Genomic DNA, 25756 nt, shown 5'->3' with positions numbered 1-25756 from the left:
CCAGAAGCTGTTTCAGAGGAAAGAAGGTTGAGGTTTCCCTTTGCAAATTCCCATAAAATCACACACACACACACACACACACACACACACACACACACGAGAGAAAGAGGAGGTGGCTGGTCCATAACTCTGCCTGGTTTCAGTGAGGGCTAAACTCCCAGATGCCCTCCTTTTCCAGGACATATCCTCCAATTCTCTCTTCTGTACAGGAGGAATTGCAAAACGTCCTCTCTCTTGTTCTCCCACCAGATGTTCCCTTAATTAAAAGTTGCAAGAAGAGGAGACCAGCCGCGCAAGGGAAAGAAGTGTGCGCGCACGCGTGTGTGTATTCCTTTAAGAACAAGGGTTTCTCCCTCTCCTTGGCACAGCAAAGTACCATGGGAAATCTGAGAATAGAGAGAAATGGGTACATGGTTTTCAGACTGCTGCAATTACATGACGAAAGCGAATTCATGAATGAACTGGAAATGAAAACACAGTATTTTTGCGAAAATGCATATTCCCTGATTCACCTCACTTTCTGTCTGCATTCTGACTGGTTTGCATGCAGCATCATGTGAAAAGCAATTGCAAAATTGTCCCTAATGCCCTGGATGACAGTGCATTATGATCATTTTAACCTTCCAATTTTCCCCATGTGAAAAAGTCCCAAGTTTAAATATTTGAAAGGACGTCGTACTTAGCAAGCTTGTTTTCTGCTGCTCCAGAGAATAGGACACAAAGCAACGGGTTCAAACTACAGGAAAAGATATTCCACCTAGACATTAAGAAGAACATCCTGACAAGACAGCTGGACAGTAAAACATGCTGCCTCGAAGTGTGGTGGATTCTCCTTCTTTGGAGGTGTTTAAACAGAGGCTGGATAGCCATCTCTCCCTCGAGTGCTTTGATTGCGTATTCCTGCATGGTTGGGGGTCGGACTGGGTGGCCCTTGAGGTCTTCCCAACTCTATGATTCTATGAGTCTATGATTCTACTCTGTGCCATCTGAAACTTCTAAACAATTTCAATATATGTTGATTTGGTGTTATATATCATCCTAAAGAGCCAAAATATATAACTGGGCACTAAAGTTAGAATCGTCCAAGCCATTGTATTCCCCATCACCATGTACAGATGTGAGAGCTGGACAGTGAAGAGAGTGGATAAAAAGAAAATTGACTCATTTAAGATGTGGTGCTGGAGAAGAGTGCTGAGGATATTGTGGATAGCCTAAAATTCAAACAAATAGGTCCTAGAACAGATCAAGCCTGAAATCTCCTCAGAGGCCAAGATGATCAAATCGAGGCTGTCATATCTTGGTTACATCATAAGAAGACATGACTCACTAAGAAAGACAATAATGCTGGGATAAGAGAGGGAGAATGTACACCAGATGGTTCGATTCAATCAGGGAGGTCATGGGCCTGAATTTACAGGACCTAAGCAGAGCAGTGGAGGACAGGGGACCTTGGAGATTTCTCATCTATAGAGTCATCATGAATCAGAGTCATCTCACAGGCAGTTAACAACAACAAACAACAAATGATAAATCTAAACATATCTCTTATTAAAGAATGTAATACAATTGACTTTACCAACATGTTAACATGACTGTTGTATGTTTATGTTGTATAGAAAAGCAACAAGGAATCATATTGTTGTTTTTCACTTCACACATTGAATTAATTAAATAAGAGAGCTTTGTACTGGCACCTTGTCTAGGACATGAATGGTAATTGTATGGGCTTCTAGATGTTGTTGAGCTTCAGCTCGCATTACCTCTCATGCCAGCTGTAGTCGATGAGAGTGCAGTTCAACAACATCTCAAGCCATATATTTCAGCTGTGATTGTTTGCAAAGAATGAAAGACTTGATCTGAACCAAATAGACTTGATCAGAATAACATAACAGAATTAAATTGAGGCAGAAGGGAAATTCATATGTTTGCTTCCATTATACACTGAAAGCAAGTCTAAAGCTGGTTGTTGCTCAGCCCATCCCCCAAAATGACACACACACAAACCATGTTTCTTGCTCACTATGTTGTTGGCAGTTGTATGGTAGGACATTATGTGTATATCAACATAAAGTTGTTCTGCTGGTATGAAAGTAGCCCTGTGTATTAACACAGATTCAGACAGTGCGTATTCAGTGGGAAAATGTATCTGCCTTTATCCTTAATTTACACTTTAATTCTTAAGAGATCCTAATCATACCATCTTTCTTGATGAATTTGTAAAACTTAGGTAACCCATTAGGATTTTTGTAAAGAAAAACGAGATTATGTAAATCAGAAGTCAGTCCTTCCCTAGACCTAAACTATTCCTTCACTGGGCATTAGTCAACAGTTTGTAATATCTGTGTCATATCTTGTTCTTGGAAAGAGGGTGAGTCACTGGACGAATCTTGTCTAGTGACCTTGCTACAACTGCTAGACCTACCCATGTGGTCTGCTACTTTTTGTCTTTTGATCACCATTTGATGATTCTTGCTCTCAAGGATTTCCCATAGTTATGTTCATACCATCTATCAGTTGTGATAAAATTTATGTCCACCTTGTTCTTCCATTAGAATCAGGTACTTCTAAAAATTAATATATCAGTTTGTCATTTTCATTATACAACATCTGGCTTTGACAAACAAGCAATATTGTGTTACATTTCTGCAGCCAGAACGTGGCCAAAGTGGTTTTCAATAGTCAGTCTTGGTATTGTTTATTCCCCATAAAGCAGAATTATGTTATTCAGTATAAGCAAAATTATTGAAATGTAATGTAATTTGCATAAACAGTACACACCACAGAATTCAACTTAGTACAAATTATACAGAGCTTGACTTTAGGGCTCAAGTTCCTTGAAAGTAGAAATCATCTGAATGTCATCACCATTTAAAGATTGGTATGGAAGTTTTGTGCTATATACAGGGATTTTTAAAACTCTTGGGCCAGCAGCTGCCACAGTCTTGGCAATTTAATTGGCATTAACAAGTCATTATTATTTCTATCCACATTTATAAAACAAAATAATATTGCCCTCATTTACATTGTGGTTTACTTTGGGACACAACAGTATAAACCACAGTGCACTGTTATGAAAAGAAGCTTATTTCCCCTTACCCCACCTCCCCCACATCTTCCATGTTCCACCTTCCTCATCTAGCATAGACCTAAACAAGACACCCCTATTTCTTTAGAACTGTTTCACAAGAAAGTAGGGATTGTGTATACCTGCAGGAGGCTAGGTTTATTTTTAGCACTAACTCACACATAGGCCTAAGTGTCTGCTCTTGGGCTAAGCAGGTTCAGACCTGGTCAGTACTTGAAGACTCCCAATGAATATCAGATGCTGTAGGCTTTATTTCAGAGGAAGGAACTGACAAAACCACCTCTCAATATTTCTTACCTAAGAAAACAAAAACACTTTGAAATTCATGGGGTCATCATAAATCAACAGCTAATTTAAAGACACATAAACACACAAACCATGCATAAGCAACCCATGGGTCACTCACATGCAGCCCTTCATTGCAGCCTGCTCCCTGGTACTCTAGCCTCTGCTGAATCTTATCCCTATGCCAATTCCCTATATCCTGTAGTTTATTAGACTGCTGTTTTATGGACTATCAGCTGTTTCATGGGCTGGGGATAATTGTAATGACCCGATGTGTGCGAGAGAGAGATTGAGAGAGAAACAGAAAGGGAGGAAGCCTAAATGTGTTTGTGGCAGGAGGGAGACACATTCCAGCACTTCGTCCACTGCCAGCCCAGTCCCTGCCCACCACTGGCTCAAAATGTGTCCAGTAACATGCTGTCCCCACCTCATCTGGCTTCCAGATTATTTGGATCCATTTCAGGCCAGGGCACAGAATCTAAATAGCCTTGGTTATCCTCTAAGACTCTTTGGGCTTACTGGTTTTATACATCCACACATGTCTAGTTTTGAATTGTTTTAAAATACTTTAACTGTCTTTAATATGTCTTTTTAATTTGTTCATTGTGTTTTTGGCCTTTTAAAATCTTTTTATTGTGTATGTTATTTTAAATTTATCATGTAGGTTTAACTGTAAGCTGCGCTGAGATCTTTATGTACAGAGTGAGATATAAGGATTTAGATAAATAAATTAGGATAAAATAAAACAAACTTACTGCCCACTGTCATGGGTGGCCCATGGCTTAGCATTACATCCAAAAGCAACCAACATCTTTTAAAAAAAATATTTTTATGGTACAAAGAATACATACGAAACAAACATTACAAATAATCATAAACAACATACAAATAAAACATATCAACAACATATCAACAAACCAATCACATACTATGAACAAATGATCAGAGATATATACAAAAGTTCATTCTCATCACTTCCAGTAGATCAAATGATACCCTTCTTATCTGGTTTAATATAAAGTAATCCCATTAAGTTATAGTTAAATGTATAACCTCTGGTATATGTAAATAAAGGAAAAGACAAGCAAACAAATTACTTTTCCCTTACAGGTCCTCACTAGTTTGCCCAAATTTAATTTTAAAAAAACCCCATCTAATCATTTCATGTAGTGTGCTACCAAGAAACAGAATAATGACCTCAGTAGGCTGTGTGCTTATGCAGATGTGTACACATGATTGGTAAATGAAGTTTTGCTGAAATCCAGCTATTAAGCATCTTCATTCATAAAAAAAATACTCAGTTTCCTCTCCAGTGGAATAGACCTGACTAATGAATAACAAATGTGTACTTGACAGAGGTTACTGAATTTTAGTTACAGGTGTTTTAATTGCTTTTTACAGATGCTCTGTGCATTTTGTCAATGATAGGGCAGTTATTCTTCTCAGCATTGATAATACTTTCTCAAAAGTAAAACTTTCTTTTGCTTCCCAGGTCCTTTAAATGTGGTGGAATTCTTACTGGAGCATCAGGTTTTATTGGGAGTGAAGGATTTCCAGGTGTCTACCCACCAAACAGCAAATGTACTTGGAAGATCACAGTAAGAAATTTGGCATCAAAAACACTTTAAAAGAGAATAATACTGTATGCAATTTTTCTCTGTAGCTAATACTTGGAATGATTTGTTAGATACCTGTGATAATAAATTGGTAACATATTAGTAGTGTGTAGTCTAGGACCTAAAACAAAGAATCCAGTGTGTGCTTAGATGAAGACTGCTAGATCTAGGACCTCTTACTTTAGACACTTGTTATAGAATATATGCTCCTGCCCTTTCCCAGACTAAGCCATTCCTGCTCTGGGTTGAAGTTATAAAAGTTACAATCCACAAGTTGCTTTGCTGTTGTTAACTGCCCTTGGGTTGACCCCAACTCATGGCGACCCTGTGGATAAGATATCATCAAGTGACCCTATCCTCCACTGCTCTCCTTAGGTCCTTCAAATTTAGGCTTGTGACCTCCCTGACTGAGGGGCAAAACAGACTGCCCTGAAAGAGCGGTTCTGTGCCACCCCTTTGAGTGCCAGATCAGGGTCATGGCAAGAGGCGCTCTTTGCACCACTGCTGCAGCTCTTCCATGTTTCTGTGGCATGGGACATCTGGTTGCTGCACTGCAGGAACGCCCCAACACTGCTCGCCATCTAGTTGGGTTGGTGGTGTGATGCCGGATGGGGCGTGGACTCAGGGCATGTGGTGTGCAGTTGCCATGCCCCCATGCCAATGGGACTTTCTTCTTTAACTTTCCTTAGTAATTGTTCCAAGTCTATAATGTTTTCCGTTAGTAGCATGGTATCATCAGCATATCTTAGAATATTGATATTACTTCCTCCTATTATGATCAGCAGCAGTTTACTATAAATATAAAAATAGATTACAGTCAGAAGACTCATTCTTTAATTTTGCTAACTATAGAAGCTTGATCATTCTGTTTGTTAACTATAGAAGCTGGTCATTCAGCATTTTATATTAGAGCCTTGACCGAGCAGTCAAACTATTGTTCTACCAAAGCTGTTACAGTTACTATCTCTCATATAGTCATTTGTACGACACAAAACACAAAAGATCACATAGCAATGGTTTGGAAATTATCCCCTTTTTGACAATTCTCAGTGATTTAGAGTGAGTAATCTGAGAACACTCACTATAGTGGATGAAAATAGGATATAATCATAGCATTCAAGGCTGTCATAGTTCTTTAAGTAGACAATTTGCAGAATTCCATTACACTTCTGGTGACAAGAATTGTGTTTTGAAAAACTGTTTTTTATTAACTACAGTAAGCAATGTTAAATTTTAGCTCCCTTGCTCCCCTCTCCAACCTTCACCGTCCCTTAAACACTCCTTAACAAGGTTTGGGGAAGAATGGCTGCCAATAGTAATACAAGGACAGAACTGTGGCTCTGCTAGTTATATACTTAGAGTTGTTAATGCAACATGAGCCACAGATAAGAAATTAGGAGTGTGAATCCACTTTAGCTTCATGAGGAGGAATGAGGACCAAGAAGTGTTTTATTGGCTGTAAAAGAGAGCTGCAGTATAAGGTATTCAGATCTTAAGCTATTGCCATTTCTCTGTGCACACACATTTTAAACATCAGAGCATGGATAGATCAGTTGGAAATTATTACTGAGACAGAATATGAATCCCATTAAATTAATCCATTGAGCTGAGGCATTATCCTCTTGACTCAAATGCATGTAAAATTTGATCCTGAATAGCTAGACTGAAACATCTGAAAAATAGTTTAAGTTCTGACCATTTCGGTGAAGTTTGGTAATACAGATAGAAAATTTTCTTTTCCTATCCTGAGGAAACAGCATAAGTAAATATTTGTGTGAGAAATATGGCCACTAAAACTACAGAGCCCCACCATACTGACAAAAATAAATCTTCATATGTATTCAGTAATTGCATTTTTGAAACTAAGCCAATATCTGTTCATACAAATTGTCCATGCCAAAAAAAAAAAAGTGGAGGGCTGGCATTCTGCAAAATATTTTCTCTGTTGGAAGTATTTGTTCTCCATTTATATGTATCAAGGACAGACAACATATGACCCTCCTGATATTGTTGGATTGCAACTCCCAGTAATCTTAGCCAGTCACAGAGTTACGATTGAATGACATCTGGAAGACTACGCATTGGCCACCCTGGTTTTCCACATACATATAGACACATTCAGAATTTTGTTTTTCATTTTAACATGGGATAGAGAATAGAACTGCATGTCAGAGGCAGGGAGCTCCCCCTTCCTTCCTTCCTTCCTTCCTTCCTTCCTCTCCATCTCTCCCTCTCTCTCTCTTTCTTACTCTCTCTCTCTCTCTCTCTCTCTCTCTCTCTCTTTTTGGTTTTACCATGATTTTAGTAAATCAGATCTATGATCTTCAGTTTCATCTGTTTTGTATTACATATTGTATCATATACATGTCTGCATTCAAATTGCAATTAATTTCAAAATATTTGTGTTTCATTTCATTGCATTGCACTGAATGAAGAACAACTTTCTTTTCCTTGGAAATGAAGGAATTGGTGTAGTAGCTCTCTAGAGAAAGGGTGGAGGAGAAAGAGAGAAATGCAACTGATTTATAAACTTTGCTTGTTTGCTCCTTTGTGGTTGGCAAGAAAGTGGCAGACAGTGATCTTGGGTTTAAAAATTTGCCGTAGCATTTTTTATTGCTGACTGTTGTCCATACATATGAATGGGAGGAAGACATATCTTATTTTTCCCAGTCTGGTGCACTCCAGATGTTTTCGACTACAGTTTCAAACACCTAGAAATGCTGGTTGGAGATTAGATATTCATTGCACAGTCAGCAATCAGTATCCATGGGGGAGCCATTCCAGGACACACCCCCCCCCCCCCCCCCCCCGATGCTCAAGTCTGCATTGTCTCCAATGCCAGTGTGGCTACACAGAGGTGCCACCATTGGGGACAATGAAACTTCAAAGCAGGGCAGCTGCATGTATGTGCCACCACTGGGTACAATGAGGGCTGTCCCTAATGCCAGCGCAGTCACCATATGTCACCATTAGGGACAACACGGGCATACCATCTGCAGATATGGAGGGTGGACTGTAGTCTAACACTTCTGAAAGATGCCAAATTGAGAAAGGCTGATCCATAGTTTCCTACTGGGGCCATGCAAAAAAAGCTTCCAACAGGCCAGAACAAATGTACAAGCAATCGTGCCTTTTTATTTACTGAATCCAAATTTGGGCAGTAAGGTAGAACACACTTTATATAAATATAATGCTGCTTTTCTGTGAAGCTACCAAGGCTGTAGAATAGATCAAAAACAAGAAACCAAACATCATGGAAACAAAACTATAACTGAAAACATTAAGAGAAAGAATGCTACTAAAAACATTCAAAAGACCAAACTGAAAATATGCCTTGATGAGTTCTCTAAAATGTAGCAGGAGTGATCATTTGCATACATTTGCATGTAATCTTTCACTTTTTTTCAAAGGCAAGAGATTTCATTAGTTGTGCTAGCATATGACCCATACCACACAATATCTCATTAGTATGGTGGAGGCATACAAGTTTTAATATTTGTTTACATGAAAACAGAAGGCCCTTTTAAATAAGTGTCTAAGTTTAGACTAAGCTTTTGAAAGAATTGTTATTAAAATACCATATTAAAGCATTTGAATATGTTGCTGTTTAAAAATATTGCTAAGAACTTCAAAGTGTTGCTGTTAAGATATAATGCCACCCAGTAAAAGGTAAATGACATCATTGAGTGTTGATCTAAAGAGGAGGGAGGTCGGATGAACATAATTTCTTATTTGTATAAAACAGAAGGACAAGTATTTGGATGGAGCACTAATATGAGAGCAATGGAGGCATCAGAAAGACTTGATACCGACTTTGTAAGAGACAGCATGTAAAATATATAAAGAGTAAGATTTATATCCTGAAAATAACTCATAAACTATTACCCTTAAGCTGTTCTTTCCTTTGTTTCTGTAGGTTCCTGAAGGAAAAGTGGTTGTCCTTTCCTTTAGATTTATAGACTTAGAAAGTGATAACCTGTGCCGATATGATTTTGTGGATGTTTACAGTGGTCATACAAACGGCCAACGACTTGGAAGGTTCTGTGGCACACTGAAACCTGGTGCTCTTGTGGCCAACAGCAATAAAATGTTAGTACAGATGATTTCAGATGCCAATACAGCTGGAAATGGCTTCGTGGCAAAGTTTTCTGCAGCAGAACCACATGAAAGAGGTATTTTGCAAATCCTTAAAGCTTACAATTAGAAACTCATTTAGGTCCATACTTGCATATAAAAATCTTTGGAAAGGGGGATTTAATTAGAATTGAAGGTCATTTGGTAACCAAGCAATGAGTTATATTATCTAAATACATTATTGTCCCCCCACCCCAAATTGCAACAAAGTGGTATGGTAGAATTACTGTGTATTTGTATAAAAAGTATTTGATTGAAATGTCACTATTGGTTTAAACAAGTAGTATGCTTGTTTAGATATATCTTTAAAAGAAATCCATTTTTTTCTCTTACTGATTAAATATGCAAGTTGATTATATTTAGGTGAATATTTGCTCATTTCCTTTCTCATTATCTAAACCTATAGTGCCTTTCTTCTTTAATAAAACATATCTGAAGGCTGGAGCTAACTGCATTCTAATCCCTGACCCTTATAAAGGAGAGGAAGGAAATGCTCTTGAATGGATATGATATATAATGGTATTGGATTTAATATACTGGCTCGAAAGCGGTCTCCAGAGTGCTTTATACTTCAAGCAGCATTGCTTTCCAGTATGTCTCTGAAGAATGTGGATGGCCTGATAAAAGGGTTTTGACATCTGATTTTTCCAGCAACTGTATAATCATAACAGTAAGGAGGCTTGGCATTCCTTAAAGACTTTTTCAATTGTTTGGAGTAAGCTTTCCTGGACGCTGGCCTACCTGTGTAGTGAACAGGAGTCCACAAAACTTTGTGCCAAATAAAAATTCTTGCAATCTTATACCATGGTGTTGTAGTGTCATAGCAACACATTAGTCCCTCTATTGCCTCAGCTTTATTGCATGATACCATTGCTCTTCTGTTGTTTTTCTCAGGAGAGATAATTTTGAAAGCATTTATTTTTATTAGCCAAAAAAAATCCATTAATGACCTCCTTTCCTGCTACTTTTCCACTGTGATTTCTTGTATGAAGGTTTAATTGCGCTTTTATGACGATTTTGGGCAGTCAGTGGATGCATTTTGGTTGGTTCACTACCCCCCACTCCACCTTCTTTTCCAGCTCCATTTTGGAATTTGTCTCTCATTCTTTCTCACACACTGTTACACACACACGTTTCAAAATGTAAGAGGAAAAGAGTTTTACACTTTGAAAAAGCATTTATTTTATTAATTCTTCCTTCCTTTTTGTTTCTTCTTAACTTCAGACTTACTAATAACTGGCAGATGAAAAGCATTGAAATACAGCAGACAGATCAATAGGTGCTGGCTTCATCTGGCAGTAATTAGCAATTAGTTAAGTCTGAAGTTAGCTAGAAGTCTGATCAGGAACTTACACATAAGGAAGAAAAGGCACTTTTAAATATAAGACTATTTTCATTTATATTTTATATTTATATATTTTTATATGTATGCTTGAATAGAATTTTTAAAAGCACACTCCTGTAGCAGGAGAAATACCTAGCACAATAAGGCCCTAAGTCTTTAAGATGAAACAAAAATCTTTGTTACTTTTTTGCTACAACTAGTTGAGACAACAACACTTCTCCTCTTATATTTTTGTTTTATATAATTCATACAGTGGCCTCCCACTAGATTTTACCTGATGCAAATACTAAGAATTTTTAAACTCCTGTTTAAAAATGTTGTAAGACATGTTGTGCATAATAAATTGAAATGATGCAGGTCCTTTCTTTTAAAATTGACTGCACTACTGGGGCAGGGGAAAGGAAGTGGCCATTCAATGTGAAAAAGGAAGGGCTGAAATAAAGAACATGGTGCAGTCTCCAAAACCATTGAACTGATGCTAGTGACAGAGTTCTGTGACCAATCTATTACAGTTGGATTTGGATAGATGGACTCCTGTAGGCTGGATTTACTGTGTCCTTTGTAAGCAGATTTCGGCAATCCAATATATGGAATTGGGTTTTGGGGACTAGCTGTATATTGTATATTTTTTAGGAGACCAGTACTGTGGTGGACGACTAGATAAGCCTTCTGGATCCTTTAAAACACCTAATTGGCCTGATCGAGATTACCCAGCAGGAGTAACTTGTTCATGGCACATTGTGGCTCCAAAGAATCAGGTAGGTTGTGCTAAAAAATCTCAGCTTTCTTCCATTTTTCCTTTTTTTTATGTAAAAGGTGCTCCAGCTTCCAGCTGTTCTCCAGCCATGATATCCCACCAGTGTTTCTAGTATTCACCTGTTATCTATATGTTTGGTACCAGCTCCTGAAACCTTCATTTCATTACACCGTCACAACCCAACCTATGGCTTCTTGTGCAGCCTGCAACTCTGCCAATTATATAACAACAGTTACTTCCACTTTGATTTGGGCCATGAAAACAATCACTCAGAAAAGAACTCTGTCTGCCATTTAGCAAATGTCTTCTTTGATTAGCTAAACATTCTACTAGCTATTTAGCTATCCAGATGGAGGAGTATTTGATTTATTAAAAATACAGTGGTTAGGTTTTGTTTTCAAATCTTCTAATCTCCAACCAGTGAAAACTATTTTCTTTGTTAGTTTAAGTTATAAAGTTTGATTATATACTTGACTTAGAAAAATCATATTCTTGCCTCATACACTTTATTCTGTCTAATTGTCCTCCATTTTTTTGTTTTCTCTATTTTATCATATGTACAGCAGTATACTTTTTTGTGAACATTATTATCTGCAGCCTTGTTTTAGTCCAGGCTTTCAACCCACAATATTTTACAGAAGGGAAGGATTATCTTATTCATAGAGGAAGGTTTAGTGTATATGAACCATTTCTGAATTACAAATAATGTAATATAACATCAGTTTAAGATAAAGAGTGGTATAATTTATGTTCAAAAAGATTATTTCAGTATTAATTCTGCTTACCTGTCAGGTTCAAAACACAGGCAAATGTCAGCATTGTCTAAATATTGCCAAAATCTTCCATTTCCCTTTGCTCTTCCTATTTTCAGGTTCTAGTGGCCTAATCTACTTGCTCTTTCTAGTGTATTTCCTAGTACTGAGAATGTTACCATTTCATTTCTTGGGACCAAAACCATTTTGCCTACTTTCATATCCATTTGCCAGTCACCCTATACCAGGCCTGCTAACATGCTTTACATACTATGGCAGGGTACTCAATCTTTGCTCTGTCTTTTTTTGTTGTTGTTGCCTAGGTTTCTACTCCCTAAACTATATTATGGCAGGAGACACATAGTGATTGAATACCTTAATCTTCAAGCATATTTGGTAGGTTGGTTGCTTTTCATATCTACATTTAATTTTCTGAAACCTTTTCCATGCCACACTGAGTTGTCTTTTAATCTCCTTCTCATGATCATAATCCTCCAAATGAAAGCACTGGCCAAGATAATATATTCTTCTGATCCTTAATGTCCCCCTCCCTTCTCACTGCCCCTCCTGCACTGATCAGGATAACATTTTCTTGAACTTCGAGTTGTACATCAGCTTAGTCTTTTCCTGGATTCATCTTTAATCCACATTCCTTCCTTTATATATACAGATAATTAAACCATTTATGGATTGCCAGTGATTTAATTTAACATGATAAATTGCAAAGCACTTGATTGCTCTCAAATGTGCCTGAAGATCTATTCCAGTTCTTATTGAATTATATTGTCCCGTTATTATTTTTCTCATCTTGGACTCTTATTCTCAAGAAACTGTTTTCATTAAGTGGCTGTGAACATCTGAGTAGAGACTTATATTGACTATATTCCAGTAATGCTTCTTGTGAAGAATTTTGTACTAATGAATCAAGGTCTCACCTTACCGCATGAACATTTTGTGCTTTTATTTTACTCATAGAGATTCCAGCAATAAAAAAATATAAGAGAAATATTGACTTCTTAGCAGCCTGATTTAATTTACAGAGTTATTGTGGCCTGGTTGTGATCACTACAGACAAAGTTGAAAAAGCATTTTCTTCTTAAGATAAAGTTCATGTGTAGCCTGACAAGCCTTTCATGCCTTTTAACTATAAGGGTGTAGTCTTAGTGTAGGTTGCATCTACTCCCCTGTTCACTCTTTTTGTAACAACACCAAAATAAAGGAGGGAGTGCATAGACTTCAAAATGTTTGTTTATTTAAGGAATGGATAAATAAACAAATTTCTTAACAAAAAATGAGAAGGATAATGAAATATGGTACCATTGTGGAAAGAGGGAACAATTGTTGGTATTTTCTTTATTTAAAATATTTTAAACACTTCATCAACTAAGATTTTGAGAGCAGAATATAACATGAAAGTAATCATGCAATAAAGTAATAATAACCTGAACAGAATTTTTAACAAGTACAATAATAATAATATTTTAAAAATTAACTTAGCAGCCCCATGGGGATGGATGAGGAAAAATGTATGGCGAATGAACCTGTACTTTTGAGCTACTGCCAAATTCACTCTCAAAAGGGCAGAAGAGGGAAAAGGGGGCTAGGTTGTTTGCTTGCTTCCACTGTGTGAGTGTGTGTGTGTTGCTTGTTTTGTGAGCATTTTTACCTTTTTTTACAAAAAAATCCATCCTGTTGGTTTCAGTATAAAAGAAGCTAACTTGTAGCCTTGGACCATAGGCCCTCACAAACAGAGTCCTCAAGTGGCAGGAGCTCTGGAAAGACAGAATTATTCCCTAGTCTTTCTCCAGGAGAGCCTCCCTTTCTGATTCATGCACCTTCCTCCAGTCCCAAGAAAGTAACTGTGCCATCAGATGCCATGGAATGCACTCCAGGCTTATTCAGAAGCAGAAAGTCCATCAAGAGCCATCTAAATTGCTAGTGCTCTTAACCTCAACTGTTGCAAGAGGCCAATAACTGCAAGAAAAAAGCACTGGTTCTTCATTGGGCAGCCGCAGCATTGGAAAGGGGGAGCATCACATTTTCAGACTGTCTTTTGGCCAAGCTGTAAAGCTGTGGCTCTGGAGACTGAGGGGCAGTTGAAACTGGCACTTTGTGCCAGCCTGACTGCATGCTAGTGCTGAACTAGGGCTGAGCGTTTACACACTCAGAGCTCTAATTCCGCCACACATGCGCCATTATGCCACGTGTCCACCCACACAGGGTGTGCCATTATGACGCACGGGTTGTGCAGCACCCAAACGGCACTCTGCAGAAAGGGTGTCATTGTGGTGCCCCTTCCAGGAAACTGCCTACAGCAGCTTCTTTTGGCTCTCAAGAGGGAGCAGATCATTGCTGTGGCGTGTGGTTGCTGCAACAATGATCCAGGGCTAAAAGGAGCAGCGTTTAGCCGGCCATCTATATAGCCCCTGAGTTTGAAACTAGTCTCAGCCACATAAACAGACTGGATGACCTTAGGTAAGTTACACTAACTCAGCCTCAGGAAGGCAATGTCAAACCTGCTCTGAAGAAACTTGCCAAGAAAACCCCATGATAGGTTCGACTTAGGGTCACCATAAGCCAGAAATGACTTGAAGGCACACAGCAACATTGACAAAGTTAACATCTGCTTGCGTAAGCTGCAGAATCACTTTCCAGGACTTTGCCTGGATTTTGCCCTGAATTCATGATGGCTCCAGTTCATAGATCCTGTCATCTTGGCTAAGCCACTGCTTCAAGAATTCATGATAGATCAGGATAATAACTGTACTAGAGTATATTTTTGAATTGGAACTACATCCAAAAAGTAAGGGGCCTTTGAACCTACTGGTTCAAGGCCTCCACAGCTTGGCTTCTGGCATTCCTTCAGTCCTTTTTGCTGTATGAGTTGCAACACTGGTGCACATTTTTACTTCTATAGTGAGCACAACTCTGTAGATAGGTCCCCTTCTCCACCTCTGGACCTCCCTCTCACCAGTGGAAGACCAAGACCTGCAGCTACCAACCTGAAGTCTTTCAGGTATGCCTCTTGAGCATGAAAAGTAGAGGCCAGGCACATCTATTGCTTTTTTTTTAAGGAGAGCAATAAGCTAGTGTAGGGTAGTGGTATGAGCATTGGACTAGTCTACGACTCTGGAGAGGGTTTGAATCCCTGCTCAGCTATGTAAACAAATCACACTCTCTCAGCCCTAGAGGAAAACAAATGCAAACCCCTTTTGAACATAACTTGTCAAAGAAACTCTGTGATAAGGTTTTCATAAATTAGAAATGACTTAAAGGCACACACAACAACAACAACTAATAATAATAACAATAATAATAATACACTCATGCTTGAGAAAAGAATGAACAATTTGAAATAAATATATAATAAGACTTAAACATGCTTTAAAATGACATCAGCGGATGATAGATATGTGCCCTTTATATAAGTATATTTTTCACATCAGTGGTCATCACAACTAGCAATGCAGTTATATGAAGAATCTTATTTTTCAAGCACCATTCTAATAAAATATCTTTATCTCTTTTCTTTCTTTTTCATCATCAAGCATGGTTTCGGGCCAGATAATCGAGGAATATTCTAATTGAAGTTCCTTTAAAGGAGGTTGGGCTATTATTAAAGCCAATAGTGAAAGAAATATTGAAAGAGTCTCATTTCATTTTTTTGGGCAATGTAAAGAGCAGTTCAGGGTGTTACCAAATGTATAATGAGATTTTACAAGGAACTATCCTCCCCCTCCATCTTCTCTATTTTCCTGCTTTTCTACCAGAATGTAATGCACTGATACGTGGTATAGAAATGTACTTGCTATTACTATTGCTATGTATTCAAAGTGTCTTACAAGTCAGCAAATAGCATATGCAAAATGAATAGCTTAAGTTTCTGCTTTGACTTCTACTGGATGCATATGTAGACAATGATAACATTCAGATTTAAACCAAAGCCATAGTTTAGTCTTAAACAATTAGTATAGAGCACCTGGTTCATGGATTCTCCCCTAGTCTTTCCTCCAGAACAGCCACACGGAGGTTGGAACTTTTAACTTTGTTTTACATTAACCAAAATTTAACCTGACCAAGTTTAGACTATGGTTAATCTTAAATAGGATTAGTAAAATAAATTAACTTCATAGTTTAGGAACTTGGCTAGGTTTAATTAATGCAACTGAAGGTTAACCACAGCTTGTCTGACTATTGTGCTTTTATCTTTCTTTGCCTTGTGCATATAATTTACTTACTATAATGTTTTGTGTTATTTGGTTGTGTTCATATTTCTGTAATAGTACAGTATATTGGACAGCATTTTCAAACTGTTTACCTGTCAGTATTGTTGCTTTCATATTTTTATTCCTACTAAAACTTGTACAAACTGCAAATGCAGGATTTTATCTTACATAGTGCTGAACGTATCTGAATCCATAATACATGGCTCATTCATTGAAGCAGTGACTAAAATATTTTAGACTCATCTTTTTAAAAAAAGGTTTTTAGAAGAGGATTAAATACAAGGGCTTGTCTGGCTAGCCTTTGAAGATCTTTGAGGTTTAATCTTGCCTTGAAAAGAAATAGGTTATAAAATGTTTTAATTTTGAAGCAATGTTCCTATGGATAATTAGCTACAAAAATGTTTTCATTAGATTCCTAATCCTTTTCCTGCAGCTGATAGAGTTGAAGTTTGAAAAATTTGATGTGGAGAGAGATAACTACTGCAGATATGACTATGTGGCCATATTTAACGGTGGTGAGATTAATGATGCTAAGAGAATTGGAAAATACTGTGGAGACAGTCCACCAGCGTAAGTAATGGTATTCATTTTATTTAAACTGTTATGCTTTTAGATTCTCTGAAAAGGTGTTGGCAAGGTGGGGTGTGGGTCAACTAAGTAGCCACTATTATTGTTTCAGCTTTTTGTATTCACTCAGCAGGGCCTTTGCATTAATCAATCCAGTTATAATGGATTTTCCTTGCCTTAACCTTCATTGTAACAACAAAACTTAAGAACAAAATGCTTGTTCGTTAGTGTTAATACTACCCGGGCTATAAAAAATTGGCTCATCGTTTTCAAGAATCGTAAGTTGGATAAACTCAGTGAGTTGTATGTACATGTTGGTGTTGATATTGATGTATATAAATGTAAGAGGGCCTGAAGCAGATTTTTTTCATGCAGTGTAGTTAAGACAAATTGTACACATCAGTATGTAAACTAGTGAATATGTGTTGTGTAATGCTTAATTTTAGAACTACGTGTTTTCTCTTTCCATATTTGAATGTCACTATGTTTCTAAGACCCTAAGTAAATATTTCTGTTGACAAAGATTTCTTCCAGACTTGTGAAGCCCACTGTGTTCTGTATATCCAAGTACATACTTTGTAACAGGAAACATTATGTTCTATTTGAAACAAAATTCTTATTTAAAAAGGAAGATCTAGTTTTCAGTTTAAGTTGATTCAAAATATTTGCATTTTTGTATGCTATGTGCTTTGATACAAAATCTGTTGGCTGCATATAGTTCAGCTAATAGAGGGTTACATTTCTCTCTTTCAGGCCTGTTACATCTGAGAGGAACGAACTGCTTGTTCAGTTTTTATCTGATTTAAGTTTAACTGCTGATGGCTTTATTGGACACTACAAATTCAGACCCAAAAAATTACCCACAACCACAGCACCAACCACCACCACCTTGTCCCCTACCACCACAAGTGAGTATAAGGCCTCTACATCAGCTGCTTTAGAGGGGAAAATAGCTTCAGTATGAACTTTAATGTCACTGATTACTCTCCTACAGTTTTCTAAATAGAAGAGGATTTCTTGGATCAAAAGGCAGCAGCAGTTTCTTCAAGCCTGAATATTTATATATGAAATAATATCAGATTAGTTTGTGGTATCATATTTTGAACATTATGATTTTCAATGCAAATTGTGTAAATCTTAACACTGCAAGCTGTCATGTATTTTCTGACACTAAATGGACACATGCCTGATGGCTGCTGAACAGCTATGAGAGATTTGTAAGACCAGCAACTTTTTTCCATTTGAGTGCACCCACTGCCTGTCATACACTCGATTACTCCTGTGAGGAACTCATGGTTTGGCTATTGGTAATAATTTGGTTTTTTGTGAATCAGGAATTCTTTAACCCATTTGACTGCAGCGCATACTTTTAGAGATGGATCTCAAGAATAACATTTCTTCCCTCATGATCAGCATGACATACTACATGCCTCTTTTAGAGCTAAAGCTGGTGCAGAACTTGGCCAACTGCTAAAAGTACAACACACTAATGTGCAGGGGGTGGATGAGAGGGTTGACATGACGTCTTTCTGAAGTGTGTTGAGTTTTAAATTTTGGGATGCCAGTTATCTCTGCACATTTTCAACACATAAATGCAGGTGCACATACTAACAAGAAAAATGCATGTCCTCTGTGGCTTCTGAAATACTCACTTCACTGACTCTTTATTTTCCAAATCTTTTGGAGAAAGCTTTGAAGCCTACAGTTGCCCTCTGCCAACAGAAATGCAAGAGGAGTGGAACTCTTGAGAGCAATTACTGTTCAAGTAACTTCGGTAAGAGCAACAAAGTGGTTTCCCCCCACTTCTTCAACTAGTGACTTAGAAATTTATGTTTAGTTTCAAGGGAGGGCCAGGCCATTTTTGTAAACTGCCATTAGTGCACAATGAAATTCTTTCAGATCATGCTACCTGCATGTCTTATATTGGGGTCTATGACTCAGTTATATTCAGTGAAATGTTTTGATGAGAAGACAGAGTGAATGTGTGTCAGAAGAAAGGGTTTCCAGTCTAAACACAAATAACCAAACAGATGGAGAACTGTTGCTCTATGAAAGTGTTGATTCAGTGACTGTGCTGGCATCTTGTTTTCTTGAAACAGCCTGACTTTCTTACACACAGTGATAAATTTGTTTTAAATATTGCTTTACTCCCACTTCCATAATATCCTTTGGAGACATTGCTCTGTCATGTAGAAATTGTTCATTATGAGATCTTAGACTCACATCCTTTCTTTTCCTATCCAGATATACGTATGTTAGCTTTATATGTGGTTTCTCAGTGCAAGTGAGCGATTCAGTTAGCATAATACCTACTCAGTTATCTCAGGACTCATTCAGGCAGGGTGATTTTGTGCCTCACTGTTCTGACATTTAATGTTGCTTCTTGTCACTTCTGTTTCAAAATGCTGCTACATTTTCCTTCTGATTTTTTTTTGAAAAAAACCCTCATTACAGTACTATGGTTCATAAAGGTGGTTAGCTGATTTCAGTATATTTCTGGGTATCTGCTGTTGACATGGGCTGAGTTGTTAGGTGTGGATGTGTCTAACCCCTCACTTTTCCTTCTTGACTTGAGTGATACTTCTGGTTTAGAATATTTGTGTTCTCTTTCTCCTCCACAGGCTCCTGTTTTGTTTCTTAAAATGAACTCTATATTGTGAGTGCTAAGACAATAAGATGAAATTCTGTAGATTAATTGTCTCCTTTCTCTGTGAAGAATCATGTAACTACCTTGGAGTTTCCACTCCCCTCCAATGGCTCCTTTAATTTTTTTTAAAATAAATCCTCTTTATATTAGCAGGAGGGGCAGAGGAGAGGGTTCTACTGCACATCCTACTGGAAGCTTTCAGTTCTTGGTGTCCCCTCCCACCTGGGCAGTCATTTTAGTTTGGTAAAATTGAAGGAAAGGGGTAGTGGAGTTAGGCATACCCACAGCAAACATCTCAGTTCAAGCTAGTGGCAAAACTCAGAAATGAATTGAAATGAGCCACAGTTAGATGCTACACTAATGGCGTTGGTTCCCCCCCCCCCTTTAAATAAGGATGAAAATGTAGCGGTGTTTTAAATCAGATGCGACAGAAAGCAGCATTAGTAGTGACTCCAACTGGAGATCTTGGAGGTCAGCTCTCTTATCCCCATTGCATAGCTATAGATATTATGCTTCCCAGACACCTGCCTTAGCTATACCACATCCATAAACTGTGGTGCCACATTGTGGGTACTTGGAAGCTAGCAGAAGCTGAATGTTATGCAAGGAAGTATTGAATACTTCCTTCTACAATGACAAAAAAGAAAAGAAAAGAGGGGTCCTTTATGACCAACACCTCAGTCACCAATATGCGTCTGGCTACTTCATTCAAATTGCATTTTAATGTGTTAATCCTTTATCTTCCTAGTAATAACTGGATCTGTTATCACAACCAACACCAGAGGTGGAAGCTTGCATGCCACAGTATCAATTATTAATGTATACAAAGAAGGAAATTTAGCAATCCAGCAAGCTGGGAAAAATATGAGTGCCAAAATTATTGTCGTCTGTAAGCAATGTCCTCTTATCCGAAGAGGTAAGTGGAAATAGACTTTTGTATTTTACATTTCATCATTGCTTTTCTTATTTTCATAATTAATTTCTTCAGGAGCCAGAATTACGATTGCTCAGTTACAAAAAGTAAAAAATGTCAAGGTAGACTTAACCAAATTGTATTACTCTCTGATGAAGACTCAGGAAAATGCAACAGTCTTATTTGATTCTAGAATTCCATGTCTGAAAACATTTTCAGTTATTCCGATTTATGTAATCCAAAATGGAAATAAATGAAAGAGGAGAGAGAATGATTAGTTAAGCTGCTCCTGCTTTATAAGTAATAGCTATGCTGAAAAAAAGCTTATGATACCAACAAATACCTAGCCCTTTGTATCTGAAGTATATGGGGAGAATATGTTCATTTATCTGCTCAATTAATTGGGATTAATCTGTTGGGATTTTTTTCTGGTTCTATTGAGTAAAGATGAATTTGCTTTTGAGTTTTTCTTCTGGCTTGTAGGATACTGAAGGGTTTAGGAAAAAAATAAGACCATTCTAAGAGAACCGGAGAACTGTCACTCGTTATATTTTATCCACTTTGGATGGCATACAAGTTAAGATTCTGCCTGGTAACCTTTCACCTGATTATTGCAATGTATTACATGTGGGTTACTTGGAAGATGGTCCACAAACTTCAGATAATGCAAACATAGCAACAAGTTAGCTTACTGGGTTAAGATCTTTTGGGCTTATTACTCCAATGCTGTGTCAGCTCCACTGGTTACTAGTTTCTGGACTCCATTCAAAGTGTTTGAAGCCTTAAATGATAGGTTGCAAGTCTATCCAAAGGAATCTCCTTATTCCATAAATTCTATTAAAACAGAATAATAGAATCAGAGTTGGAAGAGACCCCAAGGACCATCCAATCCAACCCCTTGCCATGCAAGAACTCATAATCAAAGCACCCGCAACAGATGACCATCCAGCCTCTGTTTAAAAGAAGGAGACTCTGCCACTCTCCAAGGGAGTGTGTTCCACTGTCAAGCAGCTTTTACTGTCAGGAAGTTCCTCCTAACACTGAGGTGGAATCTCCCTGTAGTATGAATCTGTTGCTCCAGGTTCTATTCTCTGGAGCTGCAGAAAACAAACTTGCTCCATCTGATCTTCAAAGAGTCTTCTCTGTGTGTTACTGCCCACAGTAGCATAAAATAGATGGCTATCAAGAACAGACCCTTCTCAATAGTGACCCCAGCCTGTGGAATACCTTCCCCTAGGACATCTGTCAAGTTTCATCATTAAATATATTATTGTATGTGGAAGAGCCAGCATGGTGTAGTGCAGGGATAGGCAACCTGCGGCCCGCGGGCCGGATGCGGCCTGGCGAGGCCTTGGGACCGGCCCCAGCCCGGTCCTGCCGCCGATCGCCGCCGGGGCCTTTTGGGGGCAATTGTCTATAGAAGCCTCAGAAACATGCATTTATACTAACATTTTTTAAAAAATCAGCAAATTTTTTTGAGTGTCCTCCATTTTTTTAAAAAAAGTGTCTTCCATTTGAAAATTTTATCCTACATTTGTCCTGGTTTATTTATATATTTATTTATTTTTTTAAAATAAATATATTTAATTATTTATTTTTTGGCTTCGGCCCCCCCAGTTGTCTGAGGGACAGCAACCCGGCCCCCGGCTCAATAAGGTTGCCTACCCCTGGTGTAGTGGTTTGAGTGTCAGACTGCAGCTCTGGAGTTCAAGGTTCGAATCCCCGCTCAACCGTGAAACTCACTAGGTGAACTTGGGCAAGTCACACTCTCCCAGCCTCAGAGAAGGGCAAAGCAAATTCCCTCTGAACAATGTGAATCCACCTCCCTTCACCCTTCATTCCCTTGCACCAGAGGCTACCATGTTCAGGACTGTTCCCAGACTTTTTGTGTAGTATTTTTGAGTATTTTGGAGGGTAAAGAAGCTACTAGAGGAAGGAGATACTGGGACAGTTCATCTCCATCAGCTCTGTAGATCTAAACCACAATCTTTAGCTGGAGTGGCTGTAGCCCAGCCTTTCCTGCTTGAATTATACCACTTGTATAATTTGCTTATTATACCATAAGCAAAGATAGATAGATGATTTAATTTTCTAACATGCTGACATTAATTCACCTAAAGGTGGAAAGAAAACCAAATTTACAGGAGAGGCTCTTTGTTATAATGAAAAATTACAAACCGGTCTCAGTTTCTTCAAGACATTTAGAGAATTACCTGTTGTTTTAAAAATTAGAGTCAATTTAATAAGGATTAGAACTGAGTACATTTTAGCAGTTCCATAATTCACAAGTTTTTTTCTTCATATCACTTTATAGTTATATTATTTATTCGTAAGAGATTACTGGGCCTTCTCCCTACATCTGAAGACACCAGAATTAAACATCTAGCCTTATTCTATCCTATGGGAATCTTTCATAGGGCTCAAGCAGATGAGTGACTTGGAGTGGCCAGAGTTGAGCCCTGATTGGTGTGGGACCATAGCAATTGAACACCTTGGTCCCAAGGCCAGCTACTGCCATGGTCCAGAATGGACCACTGACAAGGAGTGGTTTTTCCCCTCTCCTTTTGCAGCTGGGTTTGGGCTGCCTTTGGTGGCCTTGATGCAGCTTCCAGCCAATCCAGGGGCATGCGTCATCTGTACACCATGCCCCTGAAGCGGCCCAAAGCAGGTGCTTTTTGCTTGTCTGTTTTAAGCCACAATTGACCATATTCTCCCTTAAGGGTGAATGGACTAAATTAACTGGCAATCAGGCTATTCTTTACATTTCTGAGTAAAGTGACTTCTTTCTGCTTATTTTCAGGTACTAAATGACCCCTTTCTATATATTCCATGAGAGGAGAAAATACAGTTGCTTATTTGCAACTATAGATCTTTGCCTCATCACCTGTACAGTTACAACAGGCTGTTCTCTTGCAGAAGGCAGCAATAATCTGGGTTATATATGGCCATTACATTTCCCAAAAGTACCATATGTTAAAGAGCCTGAAGAAGGAAAAGGAGAAAGAAAACTGTAAGAGGGACTGAATGAACACAAGAAGAGACAGAATATACAGTAAAACAATAACATAAAAGGCTGAAAGCCCTTATTGCCACCCATCTAACTAAATAATGTCTGCATCTGCACTGCAGAAATAATCCAGTCTGACACCACTATGGAATGCTATGGAATTCTGGGGGTGGTAGTGGAGCGCTGGTCCCAGAACAAACTACTGTTCCCAGAATTCCATAGCATTGAGCCATGGCAATTAAAGTGGTGTTAAACCTGATTATTTTTGCAGTGCAGATGCAGCCAGTGTTTCTTGATGTTCTTTTGTCGTGAATGTAAAGGACCTGAGCAGAAGGACAGGAAATATGTTCTCTTAACAATGCAATCTGAGAACTGGAGGGAGGGATAGGATGCTTGTCAAAACTCTAGTTATAGAAGGTTACCCAAATAGGCCCCACATAAACTCAGAGTACATACGTTGGACTACACAGAAATTACGAAGAACCAAGGAGATACAGTGTCTTGGAGACTAAATTATATCTCTAGTGTACATAAGTTATTTGGATGTCACAGAGTGTCATTCACCTTAGTGAAACCGATCATATTGGTCAGTCTTTACAATGTAAAGGAAACTTGCAAACATATCCCAGTATTTTCCAAAATATATCAGCAATTTTTTTTTTAGTATTTTCTTCTTTCACCTTCTCAACAGGTTTAAATTACGTCATCATGGGTCAAGTAGAAGAAGATGGAAAAGGTAAAATTCTGCCCAGCAGCTTTACTATGAGTTTCAAGACTAAGAACCAAAAAATCTTGAATATCTTAAAAAATAAACAATGCTGAAATGTGAATTTTCCAGCTGTGCCTGGTGATATGCCTTCCAAAATCTTTTTATATGAACAAAATTGAGGAAATACTTTTCCAAGGTGATGTATTCTGTGGAGTTTTCCAGTACACAATTCCCACTGACTGGTATGTCAAATGTCAAAAAAGAAATGCTGTGAAGGTCAATTTTATATTTCAAAATGTTCGGTTATACCAGCAAACCTGAAAGATATCAGATATCCATTACATTAAGCTCTTAATTTATACTTAACTCAGAAGGATTTTTTTCTTTAAAAACTGTCTCATGTGGTGATACAAGTTCAATATTTATATTCATTTTTAACTAGCTTTCCTGATTCATTACATTATCTCTACATTTAATGAAAACTCTTTTAAATGCATGCTGTAGCTAGATATGCAGCAAGAATTAAGAGTCATTAAAATAAAAGTAACCCAAGTGTTCTCTGCATACCATTTTAAATCTTACAACAATCAATTATTATTTTTATCCATTTGGAACCATTTCATATTAGTTGCGTTGAGTAACTCCTCTCCTCCCTCTTTGGATCTAAGGGTTACTCAAGAACACAAACATACATGCAGTACATCTTTGTGACATATAACTACTTTTTAAAAGGGTAGTCACAGCATAGGTCCATTGAGGAAAGAATATAAATAAAATATTATCATCATACTGAGGAAGAGGAACCAAAGCCATCTCAGCCGACCAAACAACAGCAGATGACTAATTGTTTACTTTTCATAGTTTTTCAGTTTTAATCACTCTCGAGACAAACGGAACTAAAATAATTTAAAATGTATATATACAGGCCAGCTAATAAGTCTTCATTTACATTCCCTTCTGTAATAATAATAATAATAATAAAATTTTTATTTATATGCCGCCCTTCCTCCGATCAGGGCGGCTCACAACATAATTAAAATACAAACAATTCCAATAAAAACATATTTAAAAACAAACCAACAGTAAAGCCCCAAAACCCAACCTCTTGGCCACGAAAGAGAGGAGGGAGGCCCACAGGATATTTACTCGGGGAATGCCTGTTGGAATAGGAAGGTTTTGAGGTCCTTCCTAAATTGGGCCAGGGTGGTGGACGAGCGGAGCTCTGTGGGCAGCGCATTCCAAAGGGCTGGGGCAGCTATGGAGAACGACCTCCGAGTGGTGGAGGCCAACCTAGCCCCAGGCACCTTCAGTAGCTGCTGCCCAGACGTTCTGAGAGTGCGAGGCGGAATGTACGGGGAGAGGCGGTCCTTCAGGTATCCTGGGCCCAAGCCATTTAGGGCTTTATAGGTAATTACCAACACCTTATATTGAGCTCGGAAGCGAATGTAAGTAAAGTCAATCAATTAAGATCTTGTAGGATTGATCTAAGAAGGAATATGATAAGAAAATCTTTGTAAGAGTTAAGAAACAAGGTAGCTAGAGTAAGTTGACATAGACTTGATGTGGAAACTCCAGGTTCATATTTCCTTTGTGTAGCCTGGATGAGTTAAGAGCTTATTGTGCTTCAAGAAGCTGTTAAGAGGACAAAATGCTGCTCTCTGCACAAGCAAAGGGCATACAAAATAAATATAAACTGTGCTTTAGGGTTCAAAT

The 25756-nt window shown here is 38.1% G+C and overlaps 1 protein-coding gene across 1 annotated transcript in view; it reads left to right on the top strand.

Annotated features, from left to right (window-relative positions):
- PCOLCE2 (procollagen C-endopeptidase enhancer 2) overlaps positions 1–24995 on the top strand; it is a 27183-nt gene extending 2188 nt beyond the window's left edge. Inside the window, exons 2-9 of the mRNA XM_042457690.1 lie at positions 4863–4968; positions 8903–9158; positions 11099–11223; positions 16634–16770; positions 17521–17675; positions 18458–18541; positions 20163–20330; positions 24026–24995. Coding sequence (XP_042313624.1) covers positions 4863–4968; positions 8903–9158; positions 11099–11223; positions 16634–16770; positions 17521–17675; positions 18458–18541; positions 20163–20330; positions 24026–24156 — 1162 coding nt within the window. The 3' untranslated portion in view covers positions 24157–24995. The remainder of the gene's footprint in view (positions 1–4862; positions 4969–8902; positions 9159–11098; positions 11224–16633; positions 16771–17520; positions 17676–18457; positions 18542–20162; positions 20331–24025) is intronic.
- Positions 24996–25756: the final 761 nt, after the last annotated feature.

The sequence above is a fragment of the Sceloporus undulatus genome, chromosome 3 (assembly GCF_019175285.1).
Source record: "Sceloporus undulatus isolate JIND9_A2432 ecotype Alabama chromosome 3, SceUnd_v1.1, whole genome shotgun sequence".
Lineage (NCBI taxonomy): Eukaryota > Metazoa > Chordata > Lepidosauria > Squamata > Phrynosomatidae > Sceloporus > Sceloporus undulatus.
This window is presented reverse-complemented; position numbering and strand designations above follow the sequence as displayed.